Raw genomic sequence first — 25,511 nt, forward strand, 5'->3', positions numbered from 1 at the left:
GTGCGCCCCCGCCATGGGCCTGGAGCTCTACCTGGACCTGCTGTCCCAACCCTGCCGCGCCGTCTACATCTTCGCCAAGAAGAACGGCATCCCCTTCGAGCTGTGCTCCGTGGACCTGCGCAAAGGTGGGCCAGGCCCGGGTCTGGAGGACCGAGAAGTCAGGGAGGGACGAGGAGGCCGAACACCAATTAGGGGGACCCCCCTCCGAGCCACCCCTGTCCTGGGGCCAGTGCCGAATAGGTGAGCCACCAGGGAGATACGAGATTCGGGGATCCCCAAACTCTGCTTGATCCCATGGAATGGACCACGGGGCTCAGCTGAAGCGGAGTAAAAAGTGGGGGAGGCATGAGGAAAGGAGGAGGGACGCTGCGAACAGAGGCGGTGCACCTGGGCATAGGGATGGGGCCCCAGGGAAAGAGATAGGGGCAGGAGGAGAGGGCTTTAGGGGGCCGCATGGGGGGTGTGGCAGAGTGAGTCCCTCCTTTGTGGCCCCAACTGCTGATGCTCTGGCCTGGGCTCTGTCCCTTCCTCCTCCTCCTGCTTTGCCTTCACTTACCTTGTCCTCTGCCTCTCTTATTCCTACTGGAAAGGGGGGCAGCCGATGGGGAGTTCTGGGAGTGGGAGGGGGACTGCAGGGGCTTGGCGAGCCCTGCACTCTTAGCAAGAGGGTTTGTTTCTCTGACAGGTCCCCAAGGTCCCAAGGGCACAGCTGGCATGGCAGCTGGGGTAGGGGAAAGCAGAACTCCCTTTTTGCTGGTGGGGCAAGTAGGGCAACTCTGCCTGGCTGAGCCTTCCACCCAGCGCCCCCAGCTCGGTGGGCCTCGCCTGCCATTCTGCCTTTGTGCCAGCCTGTCCTTCTGCCTGAATCGCCATCTCTTCCCAGCCTCCTCTGGGGACTGCCCACTTGTCCTTCCCAGGGGTTGCCTCTGCAGAGTGTGGGGTAGGGGAGAGGGCATGGGGACAAAGGGATGTCCAAACTGGGCTGTCAAATAGAGGGTGCAGTAGGAGGTGTGTTTCACCAGGAGAGGAGGGGAGGGTTCCTGGTGAAGGAACAGTCTGAAGGGAGGGAAAGGGAGGAGAGAGAGTGGGGCTGAGGCTGGAGGGGTAAGGCGGTAATGGATAGTTTATGGCTTTGAGCAGCTTCCCCCTGCTCCCGTGGTAATGGGGAACCACTGAAGGCTGTTGAGCACGGCAGCAGTGATGCTTAAGTGCCCTTCAGAAGCTTCTCTATGGCTGCATCTGAAGGAGCAGAAAACACTCATATGAGCTTGAGCAGAGGTCAGGGTCCTGGGGGACAGTGGGCTGCACCTTTCTGGGGAGCTGTGGTGGGACAAGAATGCAGAGCCTAACGACAGGGCCAGCTCTGTCCCCGGTGCCCAGGGCAGGGTGAGCAAGGGGACACACAGGGGCCTGTGGAAGTTGGTTGCAATAAGTGGACACCAGGAAGAGGCCACTTGTCTGTGTTTGGTGACCCTACCTTAGAGTCCACAGGGAAAGGGGCACCGTAGGAAATCACAGTACTCAGGGCACCAGCCGCCCGGCCCCTGCAGCTGGGGACACCATGCATGGGCGCTTGTGATGCTGGCAATGGTGGAAAGGCAGTGGGTTGGGTGTCTGTGAGGGCCCGGGCAAGGAGAGGCCCCACCCTGGCCGGAGCTTCTTGAGCTCTGTTTTGGGGGTGTGCTGTTGGGGGAAGGTTATGCCCACCAGGACCTGGCAAGGGGTGTCAAGGTCTTCTGCACCAGCTGGCAGAACAGCCTCCCACTCCTCCCACAGCAGACTTTCCCACACCGGAGAGCAGCCCGGGGCTGGAGAAGAGCCATGAAATTGGGGCCTGGGCCTTGCGAGGGGGGTGGCGTGGGGGGTGGGCGCAGCCAGGCAGGGCTTGGCGTTTTCCTCCCACCACCCACCACGATGGGCTCTCTGCAGGCCAGCACCTCAGTGATGTCTTTGCCCAGGTGAACCCCCGGCAGAAGGTGCCTGCCTTGAAGGGCGGGGACTTCATTTTGACCGAGAGGTAACTGGGGACCCAGGGCTGCTACCAGACCTCGCTAGAACCATCTTGTCCTAGCTCTCTATTTCATAGACAAGAAACTGAAGTCCTCCGAGGTGAAGGGCCCTTTGCCCAACATCCTACAGAGAGTCAGGGCTTGACCCCCGGCTCCTGCCTGTCCACGGTTTCAGTTCACAGGGATGGTTGGAAAAGAACGCATCTGTTTTACATCTGTACCAATCCTGTGGTTGTTGGTGATGGGTCCCCGGGCAGGGGTGCGGGGCAGGGTGGATTCATCCCCTCCAAGGGTTGCCCGCTGGCCAAACTTGTGTTTTGATGCCCCAGTGGTTCCATCTCTGGGCTGCCCCTTCCCTGGGTGGGCCATGCCCGTGGGAGGACCACCAGACATGTGCATGTTTTGCATCACAACAGTCCCAAGAAGTAGAAATCTCTTTAGGGAGGGTGAAATATTTTTCCAGTTCTGCCCCCTTCATCACCTAAGTCATGCCTCCCACAACAAGGGGAACCTGGAACTTTTGAACTCATCTCTGGAATCTTGAGGTGGATGCACCCCCAAAGAATTCCTCCCACCTTCTGCCAACGCCATCTTCCTCCCTGCTGCCCTTACTGTCCTGAGTCCTGTGCTGCCCACTGTTGACCGCCCAAGGGTACCTGCCAGGGGCAGCGTGCAATCTCTGCATTTCTCTGTCTCTTCTCCCCTACTTTGGGAGGTGCATGGCTCTCAGGGACCTGCGGCCCTCCTCGGAGCTTCCTTGAACAATTAGTTGGGAGCAAAAAGAGCAAAAAGACAAGTGAGCTGTTCAGCTGGGTGTGGATGCAGGGAACCTAGGCCAGTGGCAGATACAGAGGTTTTCTGCCCCTTTGGCTGGGGTGCCCAGCCCCTGGGGTATCCCGAGTTCCCGAAGGCCTTCCTATGGCCCCAAATTCCCACGTTCAGTGCCCTTCCAGGTCCACCACCGCCCCAACACCAAGGCAGCCCTCCTAACCCAGGGCAGGAGGGGAGCTGCAGGAGCGTTGTCTGCCCTGCTGGTCCGTGATCCCGCAGCACCCGCCCTCCCCCCACCCCCGGTGTTTCCAGCAGGTGCTTTAGGGGCAACAGGAAAGCCTTTTTGAACCACCAGGCCATCTGGGAGGGGCTGAATGTCGGATGACGAGAGTAGATGCAGACTGGAAAGAACTGAGCTTCTTTAAGGCTCAGCTTTGATGCCAACTCCTCCAGGAAGCTCTCTCTGGTTTTCCCATCAGAAGCTGTCTCAGAACACTTGGCAGGACTTGCTGTGGGATTTCACCTGGTGATAGGATGAGCTTGGGTATTACCCATAGACAGACTTTCAGTTCTGCCACCAAAGGCTGTGTGCCCTGGGCAACTCCCATCCCTGTTCTGAGCCCGGCTTCCTTGTCTGGAAACCGAGCAAATACCTTGGCACATAGTCAGGAAGGTTAAGGAAGGGACTCTGTATAAAGCCCCTAGCTCCATACTTTCCCCCACCCATCATGTCCTCCCCTCCCCCACAGTGTGGCCATCCTGCTCTACCTGGCCCGCAAGTATAAGGTCCCTGACCACTGGTACCCGCAGGACCACACAAGCCTGTGCCCATGTGGATGAGTACCTGGCCTGGCAGCACACAACCCTGCGGAGAAACTGCCTCCGGCTCCTGTGGCATAAGGTGAGGTGCCCCTCCCCAGGCGGGGGCAGTGAGCACATCGCCCCAAAAGGGCTCGGGCAACATTGCATTCTTCCTTTCAGTTTGAATAGCTTCTATTGATCTGACTTTGACTTCCTAATCCTTTCTTCTGTTTGCTGGTAAGCCCATCTAATACATTCTTTATTCGAGATATGTAATTTTCAGTTCTAGAAATTCCATTTGGTTCTTTTTTAGAGTTTCCATGTCTCTGCTGAGATTCACCATCCGCTCACCCACTTGGTCCATCTTTTCTTCTAAATTCTTTAACATATTTATAATAGTTACTTAAAAGTCTTTGTCAGCTAATTTCAACCCCTGGGTTCTCTGCGAGTCTGTCTCTATTGGTTGTTTTTTTATCCTTCTTGATTATGGGCCACATTTTCCTCTTTCTCTGTATGTCTTATAATTTATTATTATGTGCTGCACATTATGTACAAAAGGAGAGTAGAGACTGAATACATTTTAAATGCCCTAGAAAGGGCTTGCACTTTCCTCTATCAGGCAGTCTTGTTGGGAGGTTCCTCCCTTCCAGCTAGTCAGGAGTGGGGCTGGGATGTGGCATTAGTTAGTTTCAGTTCATCTTTGGTTTCAGATATCTGGAGGGTGGAATCAGGTTGCTCCCTTTCCTCCAGCAGGGATTTGGAATCTAAGCATCAACTACCACCGTGAGATGGCTCTGCTTTTCAGCCCTGCCCTAAGTTCCCCACGTGGCTGCTTCATCAGAAAACTCCTATGCTGATGGCAGGCTTGCACCCCTGCTTGCCTGGACCCCAGGGATGAACGTGGCTTACCTAGGGAGGACTCGTGCCCTCTGGAATTTAGTTCATTTAGTCCAGTGCTGCAGCAAAGTACAAAGTGAGACACATATGCAGTCTTAAATCTTCTAGTAGCCACAATTAAAAAGTAAAAAGAAACAGCTGAAATGAATATATTTTACTTAACCCAGTGTACTCAAAATAGTATCATTTTGGCTAATAAACACATGAAAATATGTTCAGTATCACTAATTAGGAAAGTGCAAATTAAAACTATAATGAGATACCACTTCACCCCCACTGGAATGGCTATTACATATATATATATATGAACAAAATAACAAGTGTTGGTGAGAATAAGAAGAAATTAGAACTCTTGTGCGCTGTTGATGGGAATGGTAAGTGGTGCAGCTGCTGTGGAAAACAGTATGATGGTTCCTCAAAAAAATTAAAAATACAATTACCACATGACCCAGCAATTCCACTTCTGGGTATATACCCAAGATAATCGAAAGCAGGGTCTCGAAGAGATGTTCGTAGCAGCAATATTCACAATAGCCATTATTCACAATAGCTGTGGAAGCAACCCCAGTGTCCATCAACAATGACACTTAAGTGCCCCTCAGTGGTTCTGCCTATGTTTTCCTCTAGGAGTTTTACTGTTTCCGGTCTTACGTTTAGGTCTTTAATCCATTTTGAGTTTATCTTTGTGTATGGTGCTAGAGAATGTTCTAATTTCATTCTTTTACATGTAGCTGTCCAGTTTTCCCTGCACCACTTATTGAAGAGACTGTTTTTTCTCTGTTGTACATTCTTGCCTCCTTTGTTGTAATTGACCATAAGTGTGTGGGTTTATTTCTGGGCTCTCTATCCTGTTCCATTGATCTGTGTCTGTTTTCTGGTGTGTATTTTACATGCACAGCACATTTCACCTAAGACCAGCCATATTTTAAGAGCTCAGTAACCTCTCGTTGCCAGTGGTTTCCATATTGGACAGAACAGGTTTAGGCTTTTTTCTTTTTTTTCTTTTTTTGTTCTTTCTTTTCTTTTTTTTAAAGTTCTATATTCTTTGAAGACTTTAAAGAAAAATAAGGTTATTTTCTTTTCAGTGTTATGGTGGGAGCAGTGGTTTTTGGGACTGTCATATCCTCATCAGAAGTACACTCCTCATTTTTGAAAGTGTATGGCTAATTCTGGGTCATGAGTTTTATTGTGTCTTCTATCATTTTTTTATATAAAAAAGGAAACATTAGAGAACAAAAGTCAAAAGACCTCTTTGTTGCCCTCATTCCTTCCTGAGGTGCCCCCTGCTCCCCAGGATCTGGTTCAAGTCCTTTCAGTTCACGATTTTCTACATTATTACATTTATGTGTAGCCATAAAAATAAAGTTTTGCTTTGAGTGCTTACAATTTTATATAAATGCTCTCATATCATTCTGGAACTTGCATTTTTCCATAGTGCTATGGGTGGGTCTAATTTATTTTTTTCTAACTACTCTATAGCATTTCCTGATAAGAATAAATCAGAATTTATTTATTACCCTCTTATGGTCTTTTATATTTAAAGAAGAATAAAAACACTTTTTAAAACCCTAAGAACTTTGGAACCACCCCATGGGAACAGAAGGGAAATGTAGACAGTCTGCTGCTGGGGTGAGGCAGAGAATACACGGGAGGTGGGCTTATGTGGGGTTTGGCAAACTAAGAGCCGTTGTTCCCCCCACCCTCCCACTTCCCCCACCAAGGAGCAGCTTCTCCCCAGCAGCAGCCTTAGATGCTGCGCTGGTGGCCAGGTAGGAATGCTGGCCCTGTGTGGCCAGCACCTTTATGTTAAAAAGAAGCTGGAAATTTCAGAATTTTTATATGAAATGTTTCCACTTTTAAATGTCAGCAAGTGATCCATAGTTTTAAAAAGTCTGCAGCTGAAGGAATGTCATTAGCCCAGCACTGGCCTCCAGGCCACCGGTGGGTGATCACTGACCCTGTCTACCTTGTTTGGGGGAAGAAACAGAAGCCGCCAGGGCTTGTGCACAATCCTAGTCCTGTTTACCTTTCCAGAGTCCCAGCCTCCCCAAGCAACTTTACCCAGCAAAACCCCAGACTGAGCATGAAGCTCCCTCCCCTGCTCCCCATCCACTGTGTCTCCCTGACAGCTCTGGCAAGCCTGAGGTTGTTGATGGCTTCACCCCAAATGCCCTCCTCCCAGAATCCTGAACGCTACCCTTTCCTGGCTCTTCTCCCTAGTCCCTGGCAGCTCCCTGGGTCAGAAGACGTCAGTTCCACGCTTGGCTTAGTCTTTTCTTAGCTGTGTGGTCTCAGGCAACTGTCTGTCTCTCTCTGGGCCTCACTTTTCCATTTACAAGATGAGCCCTGTATTATTATTCCCATATCACAGATGTGGAAATCAAGGCTCAGAGGGTTTGAGTGTTTTGCTCTAGTTCACATAGTTTATAAGCAACAAAGTTGAGACCTTAAAAGCCCATCCTCCTAATTATACTGTATGAGGTACTGATTTTATAATCTGGGGGAAAGAGGTTAAAAAATAATCGTTCCTAAGCCAGGCCCTCCCCCCAAAGTATGAAACTCATTGTTCAGGTCCCCTCTGAGTCATTCTCAAAGGGGTTTGAAGCCTTCTGTCAGATGCCCCAGGCTCAGATTGTGGGAGCAGGAATAGTTCTGGGAAAAGGAGTCCTTTAGGAATTTCCCTGTAGGAAAAAAAAATGCATGGAACCAGGAGGCAGCTCTAAGGGCAGGGAGGCTTGCCTTCCTGCCCCTGAGGCTGGGCTGGGCCCTAACCCCCCACTTTGCCTGCCCACCCACCAGGTGATGCTCCCTGTTTACCTGGGTGAGCCGGTCTCTCCCGAGATGCTGACAGCCACGCTGGCAGAGTTGGACATGACCCTGCAGGTGTTTGAGGACAAGTTCCTCCAGAACAAGGCCTTTCTCGCTGGGCCCCACATCTCTCTGGCTGACCTGATAGCCATCACGGAGCTCATGCATGTGAGTACTGTGGGCGGTTGTTGGGGGGACTAGGCAGGGGAGGTCCTAGGTGGCTGCTGAAGTCCTGCTCACACTGCCCCACCTGGCCATGGGACTGTGCTTATGTGTAGAAACCTTCTGGAGTTCTGTGGCCTCCAAACCAAGTAGATGCTGCCATACTTGGCCTCACCCATCCATCCCCATCCTGTCCCCTGTCTCCCTACAGCCTGTGGGTGCCGGCTGCCAAGTCTTTGAAGGCCGACCCAAGCTGGCTGCGTGGCACCAGCGCGTGGAGGCGGCAGTGGGGGAGGTCCTCTTCCAGGAGGCCCATGAGGTCATCCTGAAGGCCAAGGACTCCCAGCCTGCAGACCCCACCATTAAGCGGAAGTTGATGCCTAGGGTTCTGTCCATGATCCAGTGAGCCGGGAAGCCTCTGCTCTGCCCTTGGCAGTTCACAAAGCACCTTCCTTTCCATGTCCCATGGGAGGCAGACCCAGAGAGCAGGCGTGACTTGCCTGAGTCCCACTGCCCCTCTGCTCCCTGGGCCAGGTCCCCACTCATCTTCCACAGCTGCCTAAAAGCCACGATGAGAATGGCATACCCAGACCTTGTCTCCTTTAATCACTGCATCTTCTTTTCAGTTTGGGAAATAAACCTGGGCTCAGCCTGAGCCTCTGCTTCTAACTCTGACGTGTGGTTTATTTGAACTTCTTTCTGTCCTGACCTTGGTCTTGGCCTCTATTCAAAAGACAACCCCCTTTCCTAGGCCCCATGGATCAGTTTCTCCCTGATGGTTGTAAAGAGTGAAATTAACAAATGCCCCCTTGCCTTCTAGTTCTTAGAGAAAGACAGCAGGGGTATCGGGCATCCACTGGTGTTGGCTGTAGGCATGCCAGCTATCGCTTTGCTGGGCCAGTCACCCAGGACGTGGCCCTTTGGCACCAAGTATTGTAAATCACGAGTCCTGCATCTGTCCTGAGGAATTGGTCGGGAGGGGAAATCCAAACAGCAGCTCTCCTGGTCAGGACTCAGTCATGCGGGGCCTTAAATGCCACACTTAGGAGCTGCAAACCATGAACAGGAACGGAATGCTCAGCTTGCGTTTTAGAATAATATTCTGGCTGCTGTTGGGGGTTGGACTGGACGGTGGCCAGGGAGGAAGCAGGGAGATTTGGATATTGCAGTAATCCGGCCAAGGGTGACATGTGGAGGAGGGCAGTCCACTGGAGGGGGTGGAGAACATGGCCCCGCCCTGGGGGGATAGGTCTTCTTTAAACTGGGAGCCTGGGGCCCAGGAAGGCCAAGCTATTCTCAAGTTTTCCAGTAACCGATCCTCTTGCCAAGGGGCTTTCTCTGAGTCTTGGGTTTGGGGACAGGGTTTTTTACCCAGGAGGCTTGCTTAGAGAATGAGGGCATCATAGCCACAGACTTCAGGAGCTCCAGGCTTGTAGTTGGAGGGGTTTGGCCCTGAAAAGCAAGTGGGGAGGCCCCAGGCCCCCCTGCAAACCTCTAGATGGGCCCCACAGGGCTTCTGCTTTGCTGGAGGGAGTAGCCGGGAGTGTAAGGAAGGTTGGGGAGGGGCGGCTTCCTGAGGTGTGGACCTAGTCTTTGCTGGGTGCAGAGGTCCACACGCCCTCCCCAGCCTCCACCCTGTGCAGTGGGCCCAGGGGAGGCCGTGGCACCTCCTTTCTCCTCCTCTATTTGTGTTCCCGGGGACACTTAAGTCCTTCCTCTTTCGGGTCCCTCCGCGAGTGGGGGAAGGTGGCTTGGGCCAACACTTTCGACTCTAAATTCATTGAGTGTCTGCGTTGGAAGCGCCCTCAACGTCGTCCTCACAATATCATCCCCCCGCCCCATTTGACTCAGGTAGACATTGAGGTCCGGGTTAGGGGAGTGACCTGGCGGCGAGAAACTGTCAGAGTCCGTCTCCCTGTACCCTCTCCACCAGGAAAGGGACCCCAGCCCAGACCTCTGGAGAGGGAAGGCGGGAGAGCGAGGCCGCTGCTGATTGGTCCAAAGTTCTCCGGCACCATCCAATGGGCGGGGAGGGCGTGGCCGGGCTCGAGTAATCAGGCTGCGCCCGGCCGCCGGCTGGGTGGCCGGTGGTCCCTGCCCGCCGTTTCTGCCCCAGTCCTGCACTAATCCTAACCCCCGCCCCCGCCATGGGCCTGCAGCTCTACCTGGACTTGCTGTCCCAGCCTTGCCGCGCCGTCTACATCTTCGCCAAGAAGAACGGCATCCCCTTCGAGCTGCGCACCGTGGACCTGCTCAAAGGTGGGCCCGGCAGGCAGGCCCGGGGTCTGGGCCCCTCTGTGCACACGGACTCCCGGGGCCCCACGGTCAGGCGGCCTGCGCAGACAGACGGCAAGAGACAGACTCCAGTCGGAAACCGTGGCTTCGCCTATAAGTTGTGTATTTTCAGAGTCTTGACCTTTGCCTAGTGAATACTAACCGTTCTTCAAAGTACAGGTTAGGAAGGAGCAGAGCAGGTAGAGAGCAGTGGGAGTGTGGGGGTGTGGGGCCGCGGGAAGTGGAGTGACAGCTCCAACACCTCCACACCTGGGCTTGGAGATAACAGTGAACTGCCTCCTCATTCCCAGTGGAAGCAGCCCCCGTCTCTTGAGTTTCTGGGTCTGCTGGCAGGAGGAGGTTGGACACCTGCATCTGGTCTCCTCTTTACTCCTACCTATGCCTGCCTAGGTCCCCTCCATTTATACAGAATCCGGGGAGGGGGCAGGGCTGTAACTGGACAGTAGGATAAGCTCTGGATTCAGAGCCCCTCCTGCAGGCCCAGAGGGAGACCCCTGCTTGGCTGAGCCTGCCCACCTTCTGCCTCTGGTGCCCCAGCGTGAGCCACCAGCTGCTTTGATGCCAGGTTGCTCTGACTTTTCAATGCTCCTTGGGGTGGGGGCTGGGCACAGAGGCAATTTCTAGAGGGAGGATGGGTAGGGGTGATTCCGTCCATGCAGTAGAAGGGCAAAGAGGCCCACAGGCGGTCCTACGGCCAGGCTGGATCCCGGCTCCACTGAAGCCCTCCGACTCCGCATACATTACTTGGTGTACCCTCTGCACTGGTCCGGGCCAGGGAGGTATGCAGATGTGTTTCAGACCTGGGAATCCCTGTGGGGGAGGAGCCTTGAAGGTTTGGCACAAGAAAGAAAGAGGAGCTGACCTGCAGGAGGTTGAGTGGCTGAGTCGGGCAGGTATTGCTGGTGAGAGCGAGGTTTGCTGAGGGCCGGGAGCAGGTGTGGCTGGAGCTCTGGGGTGTAGACAGGTCACCCAGTTGGCATAGAGAGGGGGACTGCAGCGGACAAGCCTAGAGCCCAGGGAGGAGGCTAGAGTGTCTGATGCGTGGATGGAGTTGGCCGGGGCTGGGGTGGATTACAGCTGCAGTGAATCACCCTCCTCCCAAGTCCAAACTGAGATGCTACTTGACCCAGGTTCCAAGGTGGGGGTGGACACAGGAAGGGGGGACCTCCGGCAGGCTCAGCGTGTGTGATCCGCTGACCAGCAGAGTGGCCTCGTCTTCTCTGATGCCCCACCTGGATGGAGGCCTCAGAAAGTTGGTGCCTGGACATTGGGGTAGGGGGTGGGCAGAGACCTCAGAGGGCTCAGAGTTCTCCCCACCTGCCTCCCTGGTCTCTCCCACAGGTCAGCACTACAGCGATGACTTTGCCCAGGTGAACCCCCTGAGGAAGGTGCCAGCCTTGAAGGATGGGGACTTCACCTTGGCTGAGAGGTAACGGGTCCCTTGGCTGCACCAGTCAGCCATCTGTGTGTCCACCGTTGATGGCTTGGATCATGGCTTGTGTGCCCTGAGCCCCTTGCCAGCCCTAGGGTGGAGAGTGGGTTGAAGTCAGCAGAGCTGTCCAGGGCTGGGAGGGGTGCCTGGTCTTCCTCCTGGTGCTGTCCCTGCCCTGGAGATGTTGGGGAATGGTATTGGAGTCACTCTCATCCTTCGGGACACATGTTGGGCACTGCTTCCTCATGGGAGATTTCTCTGAGCGTACGCCCACTTTCTGAAATCTCATGACATTTTGTTTTTCACTTGGTGCCCTTAGTTCTGATGATAGGATGGCCCAACATAGAGCTGTGTGATCCTGGCTGTCACTTAACCTCTCTGAGCCTCACACTCCTACTCTGTACCAGAAACAGTGAAATGCTCCACCCCCAGGAGCTGGGGAAAGATGTGTGAGGAGCAGGGACCGGCCTCACCCAGGGCCTGGCCCCTGTGGAATGGTTAAAGAGTGACTGGGGCATGTCCCCTGCACCCACCATGTCCCCCAGTGTGGCCATCCTGCTGTATCTGACCCGCAAGTATGAGGCCCCCGACCACTGGTACCCCCAGGACCTGCAGGCCCGAGCCCGTGTGGATGAGTACCTGGCGTGGCAGCACACGGCCCTGCGAACAAGCTGCACCCGGACCATGTGGCAGAAGGTGAGCTTTGGAGCAGGGAGCCCTTCCTCGGTGACCGGGGGATGGTGCTTTCTGTCGAAAGCATTCCATTCAGACCTGAGACCTGAGAACACTAAATTCTAGAATGCCAGAGATGCTCCAGGGCAACCAACTTGTTTCCCAGAGGGGAAACCAAGGCACAGAGCCTGGGAATGACTCCCCCAATATGTCTTGATTCCTGAGCTGCTGGAAATTAATCTTGTGCCCTTTTGCACACTCCAGGCTGCCTGGGAATATCGTCTTTTGGGAGAGAAAAGAATCAAACCTTCACTTTGCTACACATGTACTTTCCAGATGGAGAGGTGTTAAGCGAAAAACCTCAAAGTAGGAAGAAATAAGATATTTCACTAAATGTTGATCTGATTTCTGGGTATGCAAGGATTTATAAGCCTAGTAACAGTGGGAGACTTAAAGAAAAGGCTAATCGATTTTACACAAAATCTGTGTAAGAAAAAAAAAGAATGAAAACAAGCAAAAAAACTGGGAAAGATCTTGGCAAAGAAATGTTAGAAAGAACATTAAAAAAAATTTTATTTTTTATTTTTATTTTTGGCTGTGTTGGGTCTTCGTTGCTGCGCGCGGGCTTTCTCTAGTTGTGGTGAGCGGGGGCTACTCTTCGTTGCGGTGCGCAGGCTTCTCATTGCAGTGGCTTCTCTTGTTGCAGAGCACCGGTTCTAGGCGCACGGGATTCAGTAGTTGTGGCATGCAGGCTTCAGTAGTTGCAGAGTGCGGGCTCAGTAGTTGTGGCACACGGGCTTAGCTGCTCCGCGGCATGTGGGATCTTCCCAGAGCAGGGCTCGAACCCGTGTCCCCTGCACTGGTGGGCGGATTCTTAACCACTACACCACCGGAGAAGTCCAGAATCCACATGCTGCAACTACTGAAGCCCGCGCGCCTAGAGCCCGTGCTCTGCAACAAGCGAAGCCACCAAAATGAGAAGCCCGTGCACCACAAGGAAGAGTAGCCCCCACTCGCCGCAACTAGAGAAAGCCTGGGCGCAGCAACGAAGACCCAACGCATCAATAAATAAATTAAATAAATAAATAAATAAATATGCTTTAAAAAAAAAATAAGATGCTCTTAGAAGCCCATCAAAACACAGGAGAAAAATGCGCAGAAGAAACCAGCAGAGATGTAACTGAAGGACAGAGAGAAAGGGTCAATAAATGGATGAAAACATGTAACTTCAGTAAAAATCAAGCAAATGCACATTAAAAGAGCATGCAGATACCATTTTTACTTATCAAACGTGCAGAGGTTTCTGAAATGTGAACTCTGAGTTATTATTGGTAAAGCACTTACATAGTGTCTGGCACAGAGCAGGCTCCCTGTGTGTGTGAGGGAGTGTGGACTGGCCCCTGCTGCCTGTATGGAACCACTGTTCTGGGGGCCCATTTGTTGTTGTTGTTGTTGTTGTTTTTGGCCGTGCAGTTTGTGGGATCTTAGTTCCCTGACCAGAGATGAAACCCAGGCCCTCGGCAGTGAGCGCTGAAGTCTAACCACTGGACAGCCAGGGAATTCCCTCTGGGGGTCCATTTGGCACAAAGAAGGTTTCCATAGCTTTACAAGCTGTGGGGTGAGGGGGAAGCCCGGTGCATTTGAGGGCAGAATGGAGAGAAGTCCAGGAGAGTGAGTATAGATGTTTGCCACTCAGAGTGTGGGCCATGGGCCAGGAGCATGAGCGTCACCTGGGAGCTTGGAAATGCAGAGTCTCAGGCCCCACCCAGGTGTACTGATTAGGACCGTACACTTGAACCACATCCCAGAGGGATCCGCACGCACATTCCCATTTGAGAAGCCTGGGGTGGAGTGGGAGGTGGGGTGGGAGAGGATGGCTGCTGCCCTGTGTTGAGGCCTTTGCGGTGAGGGCACCAGGGAGCCATGGAAGGCTTTATGCAGGGAGAAGATATGGGCAGACTTGGATTGCCGAAGTATCCCCCGGCTGCCCGATGTGATGACCCAGGAAGAGGTGGAGGCTGTCTGTGCCTGAGTAAGGGATAAGGCCTGGGCTGGTAGTGGCCATGGGCGGGAAATGGTAGATTGGAGTGAGGAGAAATGCGAAGGATGGCTGATAGGTGAAATGAGAGCAGGAACCATGCTGGGCCTTGGGCAGACCCTGAGCCCTCCCTCTGCCTGCCCGCCTACCAGATGTTGTTCCCTGTGTTACTGGGCCAACGGGTGCCCCCTGAGACACTGGCATCTACTCTGGCCGAGCTGGACAGGTGCCTGCAGCTGCTTGAGGACAAGTTCCTGAAGGACCAGGACTTCCTTTCTGGGCCTCACATCTCAGTGGCAGACTTGGTGGCCATCACAGAGCTGATGCATGTGAGTGTCGTGCGGTGGGGGGCCAGCTGGGCATTGAGGTACCCTGGGAGAGAGCCAGTGTACCAGCTCACATTGCCCTTTCTGGCTGGGGGGCCCTGGGCGGGTCACTTCCCCCTCTGAGCCTCAGCGTCCTCATCTGTAAAAAGGGGCTTAAAAACCCCACCCTGCAGGGATATTGAGCAGCTTCTCGGTATTTCCTGGAGGAGAAGCCCCAGCCTATCACCCGTGTGGCAGAGGAGGGAAAATCCACCCAAGGGATCCCTAAGTTGGGACATGCTGCCTTGTGCTTCCCTGGGTCCCACCCCTCCACCCGGCTCCCTCTCCCATAGCCTGTCAGCGCCGGCTGTGACATCTTCAAAAGCCGGCCTAAGCTGGCTGCGTGGCGCCAGCGCGTGGAAGCTGCGGTGGGGGAGGACCTCTTCCAGGAGGCCCACGCGGTCATCATGAAGGCTAAGGACCTGCCTCCAGCCGACACTGCCATGAAGGAGAGGCTGAAGCCCTTGGCGCAGCTTTTGTTGCAGTGAGTACCGGGTGGGCCTGCAGAACCACCGTCGACGGAGCTCTGTCCTCAGAATAAAGAAATGGCACTGCCTCCCCTTGGCTGTGAGCGAGACACCTGCGCAGAGTCCGGTCCACAGTGTCTTCCACATGCCAGTCCTGTGTTCCTTCTTCTGTCTGCCTGCCAACTTCACCCTTACCCCTTGCACGCTGACTTCCATGTGACCTCTGGAAATAGCTTTAGTAAACACAGATGTGACCCTGACCCCGGCCCTCTCCTGTTTGAAACTTACCCTGGTGCCTCACTGCCCTGAGGCTAAAGGACAAAGGATGAGTCACTGAACTTTAGATTTGAGGCTTTGCCCCCGTCCCTCCAGGGCACCCCCTCTGGTTTCCGCCAGTAGCCCAACATTTTCCTGGCCCCACCCCCCCCGCCCCAGCACCAACTCCCAGCTTCCTCCTTGGCCTCCTGGCCTTGGCTCAGCCTATTTCTGCTGCTTACCGGGCTCCCCCTCACCTTTCCTGCCTGGTGCTCTTCCTGGTCTTTTGGCATTTGTTACCACGTCCTTCTCCAGGGAGAATTCCTCCAACTTCTCACCCTAGGCCAAGTCAGGTGACCCCTCTGGGCTCCTCAGCCCCAAAGCTTCCCTCCCTCAGTCCTGGCAGGGAGCTGGTTCCATGCCCCCTGGGCTGGCACATGTCACAGTTGACTTGGTAAAGAGAGTCACAATCAGGAATCACCTCAGTCTCCTAGGTCTCTCTCCTCCCTCTGGGGTGACGCTGTCTCCCACAGGTGGGGTGCAGGGCTGGTTCATGAACCTCCTTGCAGGGAGGGAAATTTCAGGTTAGTTCCTGACCCTCCTGGTGCTGCTGAGGGGCTTTGCTCTCCCATGCCTACTCGTAACCCCGGCCACTGTCTTCTCCAAGCTACACCCTGGGTCCCAGACTTGTCACCTGTCCCTCAGGATGGTCACAATCTACCTGTCTTGTGTCCTAGACCCTCTGATATCTGAATCATCTAATAAACGAAGGAGACAGGGTCATGGACAGACAGAGCCTCAGCCTGCCTGCCTCCCATAGAGGCTCCTTTAATATGTGCACTTAAACAGAATTTTAGATGTGTAATTGAAATTGTTCATATACACCCATACAATTTCAATTATCTTTGTCATTTATAATTCAAACAACTTTACAACGCAGATGAGAGTACCATGTTTGGCTACCTCAACAGACTTACACGGTTTTTTTGTTTTAATTAATTAATTAATTAATTTGGCTGCATTGGGCCTTTCTTGCTGTGCGCAGGCTTTCTCTAGTTGTGAGTGGGGGCTACTCTTCGTTGTGGTGCGCAGGCCTCATTGCGGTGGCTTCTCTTGTTGCGGAGCATGGGCTGTAGGGGCACGGGCTTCAGTAGTTGTGGCTCATGGGCTCTAGAGCGCAGGCTCAGTAGTTGGGGGCATGGGCTTAGTTGCTCCGTGGCATGTGGGGGTCTTCCGGGACTAGGGCTCGAAACTGTCTCCTGCATTGGCAGGCGGATTCTAAACCACTGCACCACCAGGGAAGTCCGACTTCCACATTTTAAATAACAACTTTTGTTTCACCTATAAAAACATAGGGTCCCGTAAACATTGCTGGTAATTCTACTGGGACTTGGCGGCTCTCACCCCCCCGGTGGGCTGTCCTTCACCGTGAGGCAAGGTTGGCACAGGCACAAGAGGCCACAAAGGTAGATGTCTTTGGGGGCCAGGTAGGGATGCAGGGAGCCCGAGGGTCTCTGCCCAGCCCCACTCGAGCCCACACGTATCACCAGGTGTCCTGATCAAAAGAAGTGCAGATTCACACATGGAACGTGAAGTTGCCTGACTTGGAGGCAACCCATTTAAAAATAATTTTAAGCCTCCGTGACGATGTAACGTTTTTAGGGTGGAGCCTGGGGAAGGCTCCTACAGATGTGTGTGTTTGGGGGGGGGTGTTCAGACCTCCATCTAAATATTGGCTAAGAAGCAGATGACTGCAGTAGCGCCGGAAAGCCGCAGGAGACCGGAGACCTCGGCCAGTGTGGCTGGAATGGGGGTGGGGCCTGGCTGTGGGCGGGGCCTGGAGCGGCCAATGTCTCGTTGGGGGTGGGGTTACTCGAAGCCGGCCGGGCTACAGCACTTCCGGAAATCAGCGCCGTCGCACGCGGAGGCTGTCGGCCGAAGCCGGGGGTGTAGTCTAGGCAGCTAATCGGGGGGCGCTGTGTACCTGCCCAGCCAATGAGGAGCGGGTTTCCGCGGCGCCCCGCCCCTGCTCCCTACAGCCCTATCCTGGAGATCACCCACCTGGACTCCGTGCTTTCTCCCTGGCGGCTTTTCTTGCGCCTTCCCGCTAGAAATGCCGTTCGTTGAGCTGGACACGAACTTGCCCGCCGGCCGTGTGCCCGCGGGACTAGAGAAGCGGCTCTGCGCGGCCACTGCCGCCATCCTGGGCAAGCCTGAGGACGTGAGTATGGGCAGGGGAGCACGGAGAGGGAGGAGGTTGGCGGATGGGGTCGGGTTCTGTCCGCCCTCCGGCTTCCCCACCGCGACCCTGACTCTTCCGCGCCCGCCAAGTCTGACCTCCCGCTCTCCAAGACCCCGCGGCCCCAGCCGCCACGTCTGCTCCCTGTCGCCGTCCAGCCATGACCCCGACGTGACCTCCAAGGACCCCGGCCCGTGCCCCCAGCCCTGATCCCGCGGGGCCCAGGCTCCCCCACTCCGCGCTCCCCGGTCCTCGAGGAGCACCATCCCGGCCTACACCGGCTTCAGGCGAAACTTTCGTGTCCCCGCAGCGCGTGAACGTGACGGTGCGGCCCGGCCTGGCCATGGCGGTTAACGGCTCGGCGGAGCCCGGCGCGCAACTGCTCGTCTCCTCCATCGGTGTGGTGGGCACGGCCGAGGAGAACCGCGGCCACAGTGCCCGCCTCTTCGAGCTTCTCACCAAGGAGCTGGACCTGGCCCAGGATCGGTGCGTAGGGGCAGGGAGAGGACCCTGTTGGGACTTCCGCGAGACGGGGCAGGGATCCGACTTGAGGCCCTTCCTAAGGTTGGGGAAAAAATTCATTCCCCACCCTTCGCTAGAAGGATGTGGTGCCGCAGGGCGCCTTGCGTCCCCCGGTGGTGGGCCCACCTTGAGAGTGGTAGTGGAATTGAGTGAATTCCTGGCTCTGTAGTGGTCCCTGTGACACCTGGGCAAGGTGTGGCCTCCAGGACCTCAGTGTTTCCATCTGTGAAGTGGGAAGGCTCTCCTTTAACCACTCCCTGGGGGTACTGCATGGGATGGCACTATACTGCACCTGCCTTGACACTTGGTAGGGCAGGATGTTGTTACCCTGACAAAACCAAGGCCGTTTATCATCTGCCTTCAGGCTTCCCCGCATCTTAGGGAAACAGGTGTAATTTTCTAGAGCTTCTCCAAGCTGGTCGAGGAATTCTGGGTATGTCCTGAGGCTGTGACCTTTGGGCCTATGGCCCAGTTAGGTCCCAGGTAAGGTTCCTGGGAGGGCCACAGAGTAGTGGAAAGAGCATTGGCCTGAATGTCTGGAGACCTGGGTTCTGGGTCCCATGCAGCTGGAGGATCCATACAAACCTGGAAGTGAACCACCTCTGGTTTGTAGCCTTCTCTTCTGTGAATAGAGAGGCATGGATTAAACGATTCCCAAGAACACCTACAGCTCCCAAACCTGGTATTCTGTGGCAAGGTTAAAGTTTCTTCCTGGGTGAAAAATATTCCTGAGCCAATTCCATGCCTACGAGGAACTAAGTATATGAGAAGCTTGAAAGAACCTTCCAGAATGGAGCCTTCATTGGCCCAGAAAGGCTGGTGAAGAATGGTTACTTCTGGGGGGTGCTCAGACCTGATCCTCAAGCTGGGGAGTGATAATAATTCTAACAACATAAGTAATGTGTAATTTACTATGTGCCAGATACTCCATAGGTAACTCACGTGCCTGATCCCATTTGATCCTTAGAAGTTTTGTTCCCCTCTCCACACCCCTCATGTGGACATGCCATCCCCATGAGGTAGATACCTCCATTTTGCCTATTTACAGATGGGAAAACTGAGGTTGTCACATATACCTCCTTGGTCCCAGGCTATCCCAGGTATCCTGTTTCTTCACAAGGAACTTCCTATCACTTCTGTGAGAGGGGCACACTCACTCACTCCACAGACATTACAGGGGTGGTGGGGGGAGTCACCCTGTGCCTGGCCTTCTTGAGCCAGGCTTTGCGAAAACAGGCAGCTTGGGCACTGCAGATGCCCCCATGGGGCCTGCAGTTTGGAAGACAGGGTTCCCCTGTGAACACGCAGACAGAGGATATAGTGACCACAGAGGCCGCCATGTTGAGAGTCTGTTCTTGGTGGGTGATGATGATGTGCAGTCACCATTCCAACCTTGACATGCCCACTGCCCTGTCGGGGGTTGGGCAGAGAGCATTAATGGGTTGAGACAGGCTTGCAAAATGGCTGGTGGGCTAAGGCAGGCTGGCCTGGGAGCCCATGGTGGGAGTACCTGGCTAGGGGTCTTGGAATGTGAGGCATTAGCCAAGGAGCTGATGACATCTTTTTCTCTGTCTCCTGAAGGATAATTATCCGCTTTCTCCCCTTGGAGCCCTGGCAGATCGGCAAGAAGGGGACAGTCATGACCTTTTTATGATTGGCGTGGAGGGCGTCCAGGGCATCTGTGAGCTGGCAGCCCCTTCCAGAGAGGCCTCCTGGCAAAGTGAGGGCCTGGTGGATACCAGCTTCTGGCACCCCCACGTGCAGACAGGCCTGTGACCTCACGGTCCTCTTCCCCATCCTTATGACAAATAAATGAAGAGCGTTCTCTCTCAAACATGACTTCTCTACTTCCCTTTACCCTCCCCCGGCATTCTGGGCCACCCTGGGCAGCAGGGTTGGTTTATGAGGTGGGGACCTTAGGGAACCTGGGAGGTGGGATGTTCCTGTCTTCAGGGCCCCTGTTTCATGTCTTGTATCTCGGCTGCCCAAATCAGAGGGTGGAGGGCTCAGCCTGGAGGCCCTGCTCCCGATGCCCATGTTCAGGCTGGTGGGGAGGAGCTGGCAGCTGGTCCAGCCAGGGCCTTCCTGCAGACTCTGCTGACCAGATGTTCCTGTCCTCAGCCTGGGCTTCAGGGACCTTCCCTGGACATTGCCAAACTTCACCTTCTCCAGTGAGTCTTGATGAGAATTCACTGTAGCTGCGCGCCTTGTAAAAATCCATGTCCCAGAATGGCAAACCCAGAAATGCAACATCTGCTTCTAGAAATGGAATGAATGGGATCCCGCCCCCCCATCTAAAGAATATACCATGCTTTTGCATTTCAGAGGATATACAGATGGGGTGGGGGTAGCCCAAAGGAAGTCGCCTTTTGAGTTTCCTTCCAGATGCAGAGTTTACATCTCTGGGCACTATGTTTCTCTGCACAATTAAAGCTTTGATCATCCTTGTGCACCAATGAAATACCAAATTGAGATTTTCAGTCTATGCAGTCCACCTGGTTAATAAGTTAGTTTCCAAAAGAATGTGCCTGTGCCTGCTGTGTTTACCTGACGACCGCTGAGGACTTGTTAAAAGCTATAGCTTGGAGTTCCTTTCCCTGGCTCGCTGTCCCAGCTGTTTCTGCTCTCATTCCTTCTGCCAACATGGATGTCTTGCTTCCCAAAGGGGCTCAGGGAATGTTTGTGGGTTGAATGCAAATGAATGGTTGAAGTGCCTAAGGAGGGATTCAGGCCTAACCCTTGCCAGGACCATAAGGTAAGAGCCTCCTATCTGGTCTCGCCAGCTTCAATCTCATCCCCACTACTGTGAGTGATATCATCTGTTTGCTGTGAGGACTGGCCCCTCCCCCCACGCGGGCATTACCTCTCCCCGTTGTGGCCCTGAGTTTTACCCCCTGATAACACCATGCTGCAATGAGGCTCCTGCATGGCCAGCAGTGTTTCTCAACTCAAAACCTTGCCACACAGCTAGCTCCCTGCTGCTTGCACCACCCTTCCCATCTTTTTTCAACTTTCACTCCAGAGCATCTTTCAAGATACAACTCTGGTGGGAGCTGCATACAAGGTTGCAAGTCATCCACGAAAGTTTGAAACCATCTGTTTATGCTGTTTAACCCAACCCTGCCGCTTATACTCCTCTCAAAAATCAAGGTTGGCGACAATTTTTTTATCTACTAGCATATCATTAAAGCTTTACTGTACTGAACCGTCTATGAGTTCTTCACCATGGTTTTACTGTCTATAAATAAAGTCAAAGAAAAAGCCATAACATTCGTTCTTTAAGTCATTCTTGCTGGACTCAAGCCGCTATGAATGTCAACCAGTGTGAAGCCCTTCCCTAAAACGCTTAGCTCCCTGTGTCCCAGGCCCTGGTCAGAAACCCGTCAACGCTGGGCCCTCCTTCCGGCTCTGTTCTGTCACTTCCTCCCCGGTCCGTTCATCCCCCGCTCCTCCTCCCCCTTTTTCTTTTGCTTCAGTAGTTGCTTGTATCTGTGACTTTTAGGTTTCAAATCCTTTTCGGAACGAGGTGAGGTCCAGGTAATGTGAGAATGCTCTTCCGGCCCCAGTCCCTCCAAGTGTCCCCAGGTTTCCACGGCCTTCAGAACAGCTGTCGCAGGTTGTAACAGTAGTGCGGCCGTCACTTGGCAGCTGCTGCGGGCCAGGCCCCGAGCTCGGCGCTTCCCGGGTACGACGAGCTGTGGGGAGGGAGCGGGCGGGATTTGGGTAGCAGCAGGCGCTGAACCCCCAGCCGCGCTCAGGCCGAAGTGCAGGATTACGCCGGCCGCCTGCAGGGTCCTCGCGCGCCAGCTCTGCGGGGCGGTGCGTGAGCGCTTGCCGACTGGCTGGTGGAGCCGGCTCCGGAGCCAATGGGAGCGCGCCTTGTTGTGAGGCGCGCAGCCGGCAGGCGCGGGGGTCGGGCGGACAGGCGGTTGCCGTGGAGACGCCTGGTGAGTTCGCTGGCAGCGGGTTTGGGGCGGCCCCGGGTGGGGGCGCGGCTCTGCCCTGCCGGGGGCGGGGGCTTGAGGGGCGGTGGGCGCGGGGTCCGGCCGGGCGGACGCTGGGGCTCCTCGTGGGGAAACCGAAGCCGGGACCCGGAGCGGCCCGACTGGGCCCCGCTGCCGCGCGGGCCTCTCGTCGGCTCCTGCTCGTCCCGGGGGGCTGAGAGGGGCTCCGCGTGGGGGCAGGGGTCACAGTGGCCGCAGCGGGAGCCGCCGTCCGGTCTGCGGCTGCGGTGCCGGGCCCCGCGCTGACCACCGCCTCGTGTCCTTCTACTTCACCTTCACGGCGGCGCTGCGCGGTGAGCGCCTCTCACGGGTGGAAACTGAGGCCGAGAGGACGTGCAGCCGCTTGTCCCGAGTCCCCGGCTCCCCCGTGGGCCATTGGCTCCAAACTGCAAGCCTTGACTGCCCCACCGCCCCAAGGAGGCGGACCCGGGCCAGATAGAGCTTCCTGTTGCTGGCAGCTGTCTGCACAAGGGGCTCTGGGGGCCCCTCCACCTCTGGGGGCCCCTCCACCTCTGGGGGCCTGGGTTACTACAGGTCGTGCTGTGTATGCGGATTCCATGCGGCTGGGCTTCCTTCTGGGTGACTCATAACCGTTCTTAGAACTGGAGTATCCTCGGAGTGGTCTCGTTCAGGGGTCGGCAAACTTTGATTGTAGATATAATGATTTTTATAGTAGTAGTATGTCTTGTGGCTAAAGTAAGTATGAGTATACTTACTATAGTATAAGTATTTGGGTGCTATACTTTACTCAGTACTGTGGTCGCAGCCAAAGACAGTATGTAAGAGAGTGGTGGTGTTTCAATGAAATTTTATTTAGGGACATTGAAATTTGAATTTTATGTAAGTTTTATGTAATTTTCACGTGTCACGAAGTTTTTCAACCATTTAAAAATGTAAAAATCATTCTTTGCTCTTGGGCTGTATGGAAACAGTAGGCTAGTGAGCTTGCAGACACCTGATTTAGTCCAAAGACTCATGCAGTAGAGGAAACTGAGACCCAGAGGGGGTATCTTATGCCATGTCAGTCACACAGCCGGGTAGTGCCCCAACTGAGCTTATTAAGACCTAGGCTTCCCAACTCCCAGGCCAGAGCCTGCTAGGAAACATCACCACTTACCACTGGATCAGGGTACGAGGTGCTCAAAGTGTGCTGTTGTTATGTGTTCTGAAGGACATGAAAACTATAAAGAGTTTGAAAACTTGTGAGGTTTAACTCCTGAATGTGCTGTTCTGAGAAAATGCAACTGTTCTGCTGGGAGACTGAGAAATGAGTACCAGATACTTCCCTTCTCATCTTTATACAGTAGCTTTTTTTTTTTTTTAAACTCCTTTTTGTGGTTTCTAGGGTTTGTGGTGAATAATATGGCTATGGTCTTTATTCTCATATTGCTTACAGATGATAAATATATAATCTCAAATGGTTATTTCTTTGTAAAGTTTTTATTTTAAACTACTTTGTGTGTGTGTTTTTATTGAAGTATAGTTGATTTACAATGTTGTGTTAGTTTCAGGTGTACAGCAAAGTGATTTGGTTATACATACATATATATCTATTTTTTTTCAGATTCATTTACCTTATAGGTTATTACAAAATACTGAGTACAGTTCCCTGTGCTATACAGTAGGTCCCTGTTGGTCATCTATTTTATATATAGTAGTGTGTATCTGTTAATCCCAAACTCTCAATTTATCCCCCCCGCTTTGGTAACCATAAGTTTGTTTTCTATGTCTGTGGGTCTATTTCTTTGTGGTATATAAGTTCATTTGTATCTTTTTTTTTTTTTTTTTTAGATTACACATACAAGCAATATCATATGATATTTGTCTTTCTTTGTCTTACTTAGTATAATAACCTCTAGGTTCATCCGCGTTGCTGCAAATGGCATTATTTCATTCTTTTTTTAAAAAATATTTATTTAATTTATTTAATTTCCTTATTTTTTTGTCTGCGTCTGGTCTCAGTTTGTTTTTTTTTTTAATTTATTTATTTATTTTTGGCTGTGTTGGGTCTTCGTTTCTGTGCGAGGGCTTTCTCTAGTTGCGACGAGCGGGGGCCACTCTTAATTGCAGTGCGCGGGCCTCTCACCGTCGCGGCCTCTCCTGCTGCAGAGCACAGGCTCCAGATGCACAGGCTCAGCAGTTGTGGCTCACGGGCCCAGTTTCTCCGCGGCATGTGGGATCTTCCCAGACCAGGGCTCGAACCCGCGTCCCCTGCAATGGCAGGCAGACTCTCAACCACTGCGCCACCAGGGAAGCCCTGGTCTTAGTTTTGGTACGTGGGATCTTTTGTTACAGGGCGCGGACTCTTGGTTGCGGCGCGTGGGCTTCTCTCTAGTTGTGGTGCACAGGCTCCAGAGTGCGTGGGCTCTGTATTTGTAGACTTTTTTTTTTAACACTTTATTTTTATACATTTATTTATTTATTTATATTTGGCTGCGTTGGGACTTTGTTGCTGCACGTGGGCTTTCTTTTTAGTTGCGGCGATCGGGGGGCTACTCTTTGTTGCGGTGGGTAGGCCTCTTGTTAAGGTGGCTTCTGTTGTCGCGGAGCACGGGCTCTAGGTGCGTGGGCTTCAGTAGTTGTGGCACATGGACTCAGTAGCTGTGGCTCACAGGCTCCAGAGCGCAGGCTCAGTAGTTGTGGCGCACGGGCCCAGTTGCTCCGCGGCACGTGGGAGCTTCCCAGACCAGGGCTGGAACCCGTGTCCCCTTCATTGGCAGGCAGATTCTCAACCACTGCGCCACCAGGGAAGCCCCAGCCCATTTTTTTATTGGGTTGTTTGTTTTTTTTGATATTGAGCTGTAGGAGCTGTTTTTGTATATTTTGGAGATTAATTCCTTGTCAGATGCACCATTTGCAAATATTTTCTTCCATTCTGTAGGTTGTCTTTTAAACTACTTTTAGATTTAGAGAAAAGTTGCAACAATAATACAGTGAGTTTCCATGTGTCTCTCATGCTGCTTCCCTAATGTTAACATCTTATATAATCCTAGCACAATTATCAGGAACAGAAAGCTAGTATTGATACAATATTATTAACTCAACTACAGACTTGGTTGGAATTTTACCAGTTTTTCCAGTGGTCTATTTTCATCCCAGGATTGTATCCAAGATCCCGTATTGCATTTAGTCATTTCTCCATAGTCTCCACCTTAGTCCTTAACAGTTTTTTAGTCTTTTCTTAACTTCTTGACCTTGCTACTTTTTAAAAGTACTGATCAGTTATTTTGTCTAATATCCCTCAGCTTAGGCTTGTCTGATGTTTTCTCATGATTGGAGTGAAGTTATGCATTTTAGGCCAGAATAACACAAACATGGTGTCCTCAGTGCATCGTATCAAGGAGTTCAGGAGGTAGACATGTTTCATTACTGGTGATGTTTACTTTGATTGCTTGGTTTAGTTGGTGTCTGCCAGGTTTCAACACTGTAAAGTTACAGTTTTTTCCCTTGTAGTTAGTAGGTGTCTCTGGGGGAGATACTTTGAGAGGATGCAAATTCTGGTTCTGGCAAATCTATACCCACTGACCTTAGCATCCATCTGTGGATCTTTGTGGCCTTTGCCTAAAGGTAATTATGTTTCTTTCCTTCTGCATTTATTCATTGAAATTCAGTTGAAGGAAGAGCTATTCCTTCTCTCATTTATTTATTTATTTGATTATTTATTTATATCAGTATGGACCCAAGGATATTCATTTTATTCTGTGAGTTAAAATCTAATCTTACCATTATTTTGTTGCTCACTGTTTGGCTTTGGCTATTTAGGGTCTCCTTCAG

The 25,511-nt window shown here is 53.0% G+C and overlaps 4 protein-coding genes across 10 annotated transcripts in view; all 4 read left to right on the forward strand.

The window, feature by feature from the left end:
- The first annotated feature begins 13 nt into the window (after positions 1-13).
- Positions 14-8,117, forward strand: LOC103002551 (glutathione S-transferase theta-1-like). The gene is given in 6 exon segments (XM_028162348.2): positions 14-125; positions 1,930-2,017; positions 3,530-3,593; positions 3,595-3,681; positions 7,278-7,454; positions 7,660-8,117. Coding segments are annotated over 6 exon segments (723 nt in total). The 3' UTR covers positions 7,855-8,117.
- Positions 8,118-9,496: 1,379 nt separating this feature from the next.
- Positions 9,497-14,977, forward strand: LOC103003757 (glutathione S-transferase theta-3-like). Its single transcript, XM_007196311.2, has 5 exons — positions 9,497-9,707; positions 11,085-11,172; positions 11,721-11,871; positions 14,038-14,214; positions 14,544-14,977. The coding sequence occupies exons 1-5, from the start codon at positions 9,596-9,598 to the stop codon at positions 14,736-14,738; spliced, it is 723 nt and encodes a 240-aa protein (XP_007196373.1). The 5' UTR covers positions 9,497-9,595; the 3' UTR covers positions 14,739-14,977.
- Positions 14,978-16,864: 1,887 nt separating this feature from the next.
- Positions 16,865-19,567, forward strand: LOC103004027 (D-dopachrome decarboxylase). Its single transcript, XM_007196312.2, has 3 exons — positions 16,865-17,193; positions 17,522-17,697; positions 19,315-19,567. Exons 1-3 carry the CDS (start codon positions 17,086-17,088, stop codon positions 19,385-19,387), a joined length of 357 nt encoding a protein of 118 aa, XP_007196374.1. The 5' UTR covers positions 16,865-17,085; the 3' UTR covers positions 19,388-19,567.
- Positions 19,568-21,251: 1,684 nt separating this feature from the next.
- The window catches only part of CABIN1 (calcineurin binding protein 1), a 101,510-nt gene continuing 97,250 nt past the window's right edge, over positions 21,252-25,511 (forward strand). For 5 of the 7 annotated variants that reach the window (XR_009005013.1, XM_007196313.2, XM_057526251.1 and 2 more), the window contains exon 1: positions 21,573-21,680. The gene's annotated coding sequence lies outside the window, so the exon portion shown is untranslated. Of the gene's footprint in view, positions 21,271-21,572; positions 21,681-21,792; positions 22,031-25,511 lie in introns of those variants that run through there. The other 2 variants (XM_057526250.1, XM_007196315.3) reach the window with 2 other exon arrangements.

The sequence above is a fragment of the Balaenoptera acutorostrata genome, chromosome 13 (assembly GCF_949987535.1).
Source record: "Balaenoptera acutorostrata chromosome 13, mBalAcu1.1, whole genome shotgun sequence".
NCBI lineage: Eukaryota > Metazoa > Chordata > Mammalia > Artiodactyla > Balaenopteridae > Balaenoptera > Balaenoptera acutorostrata.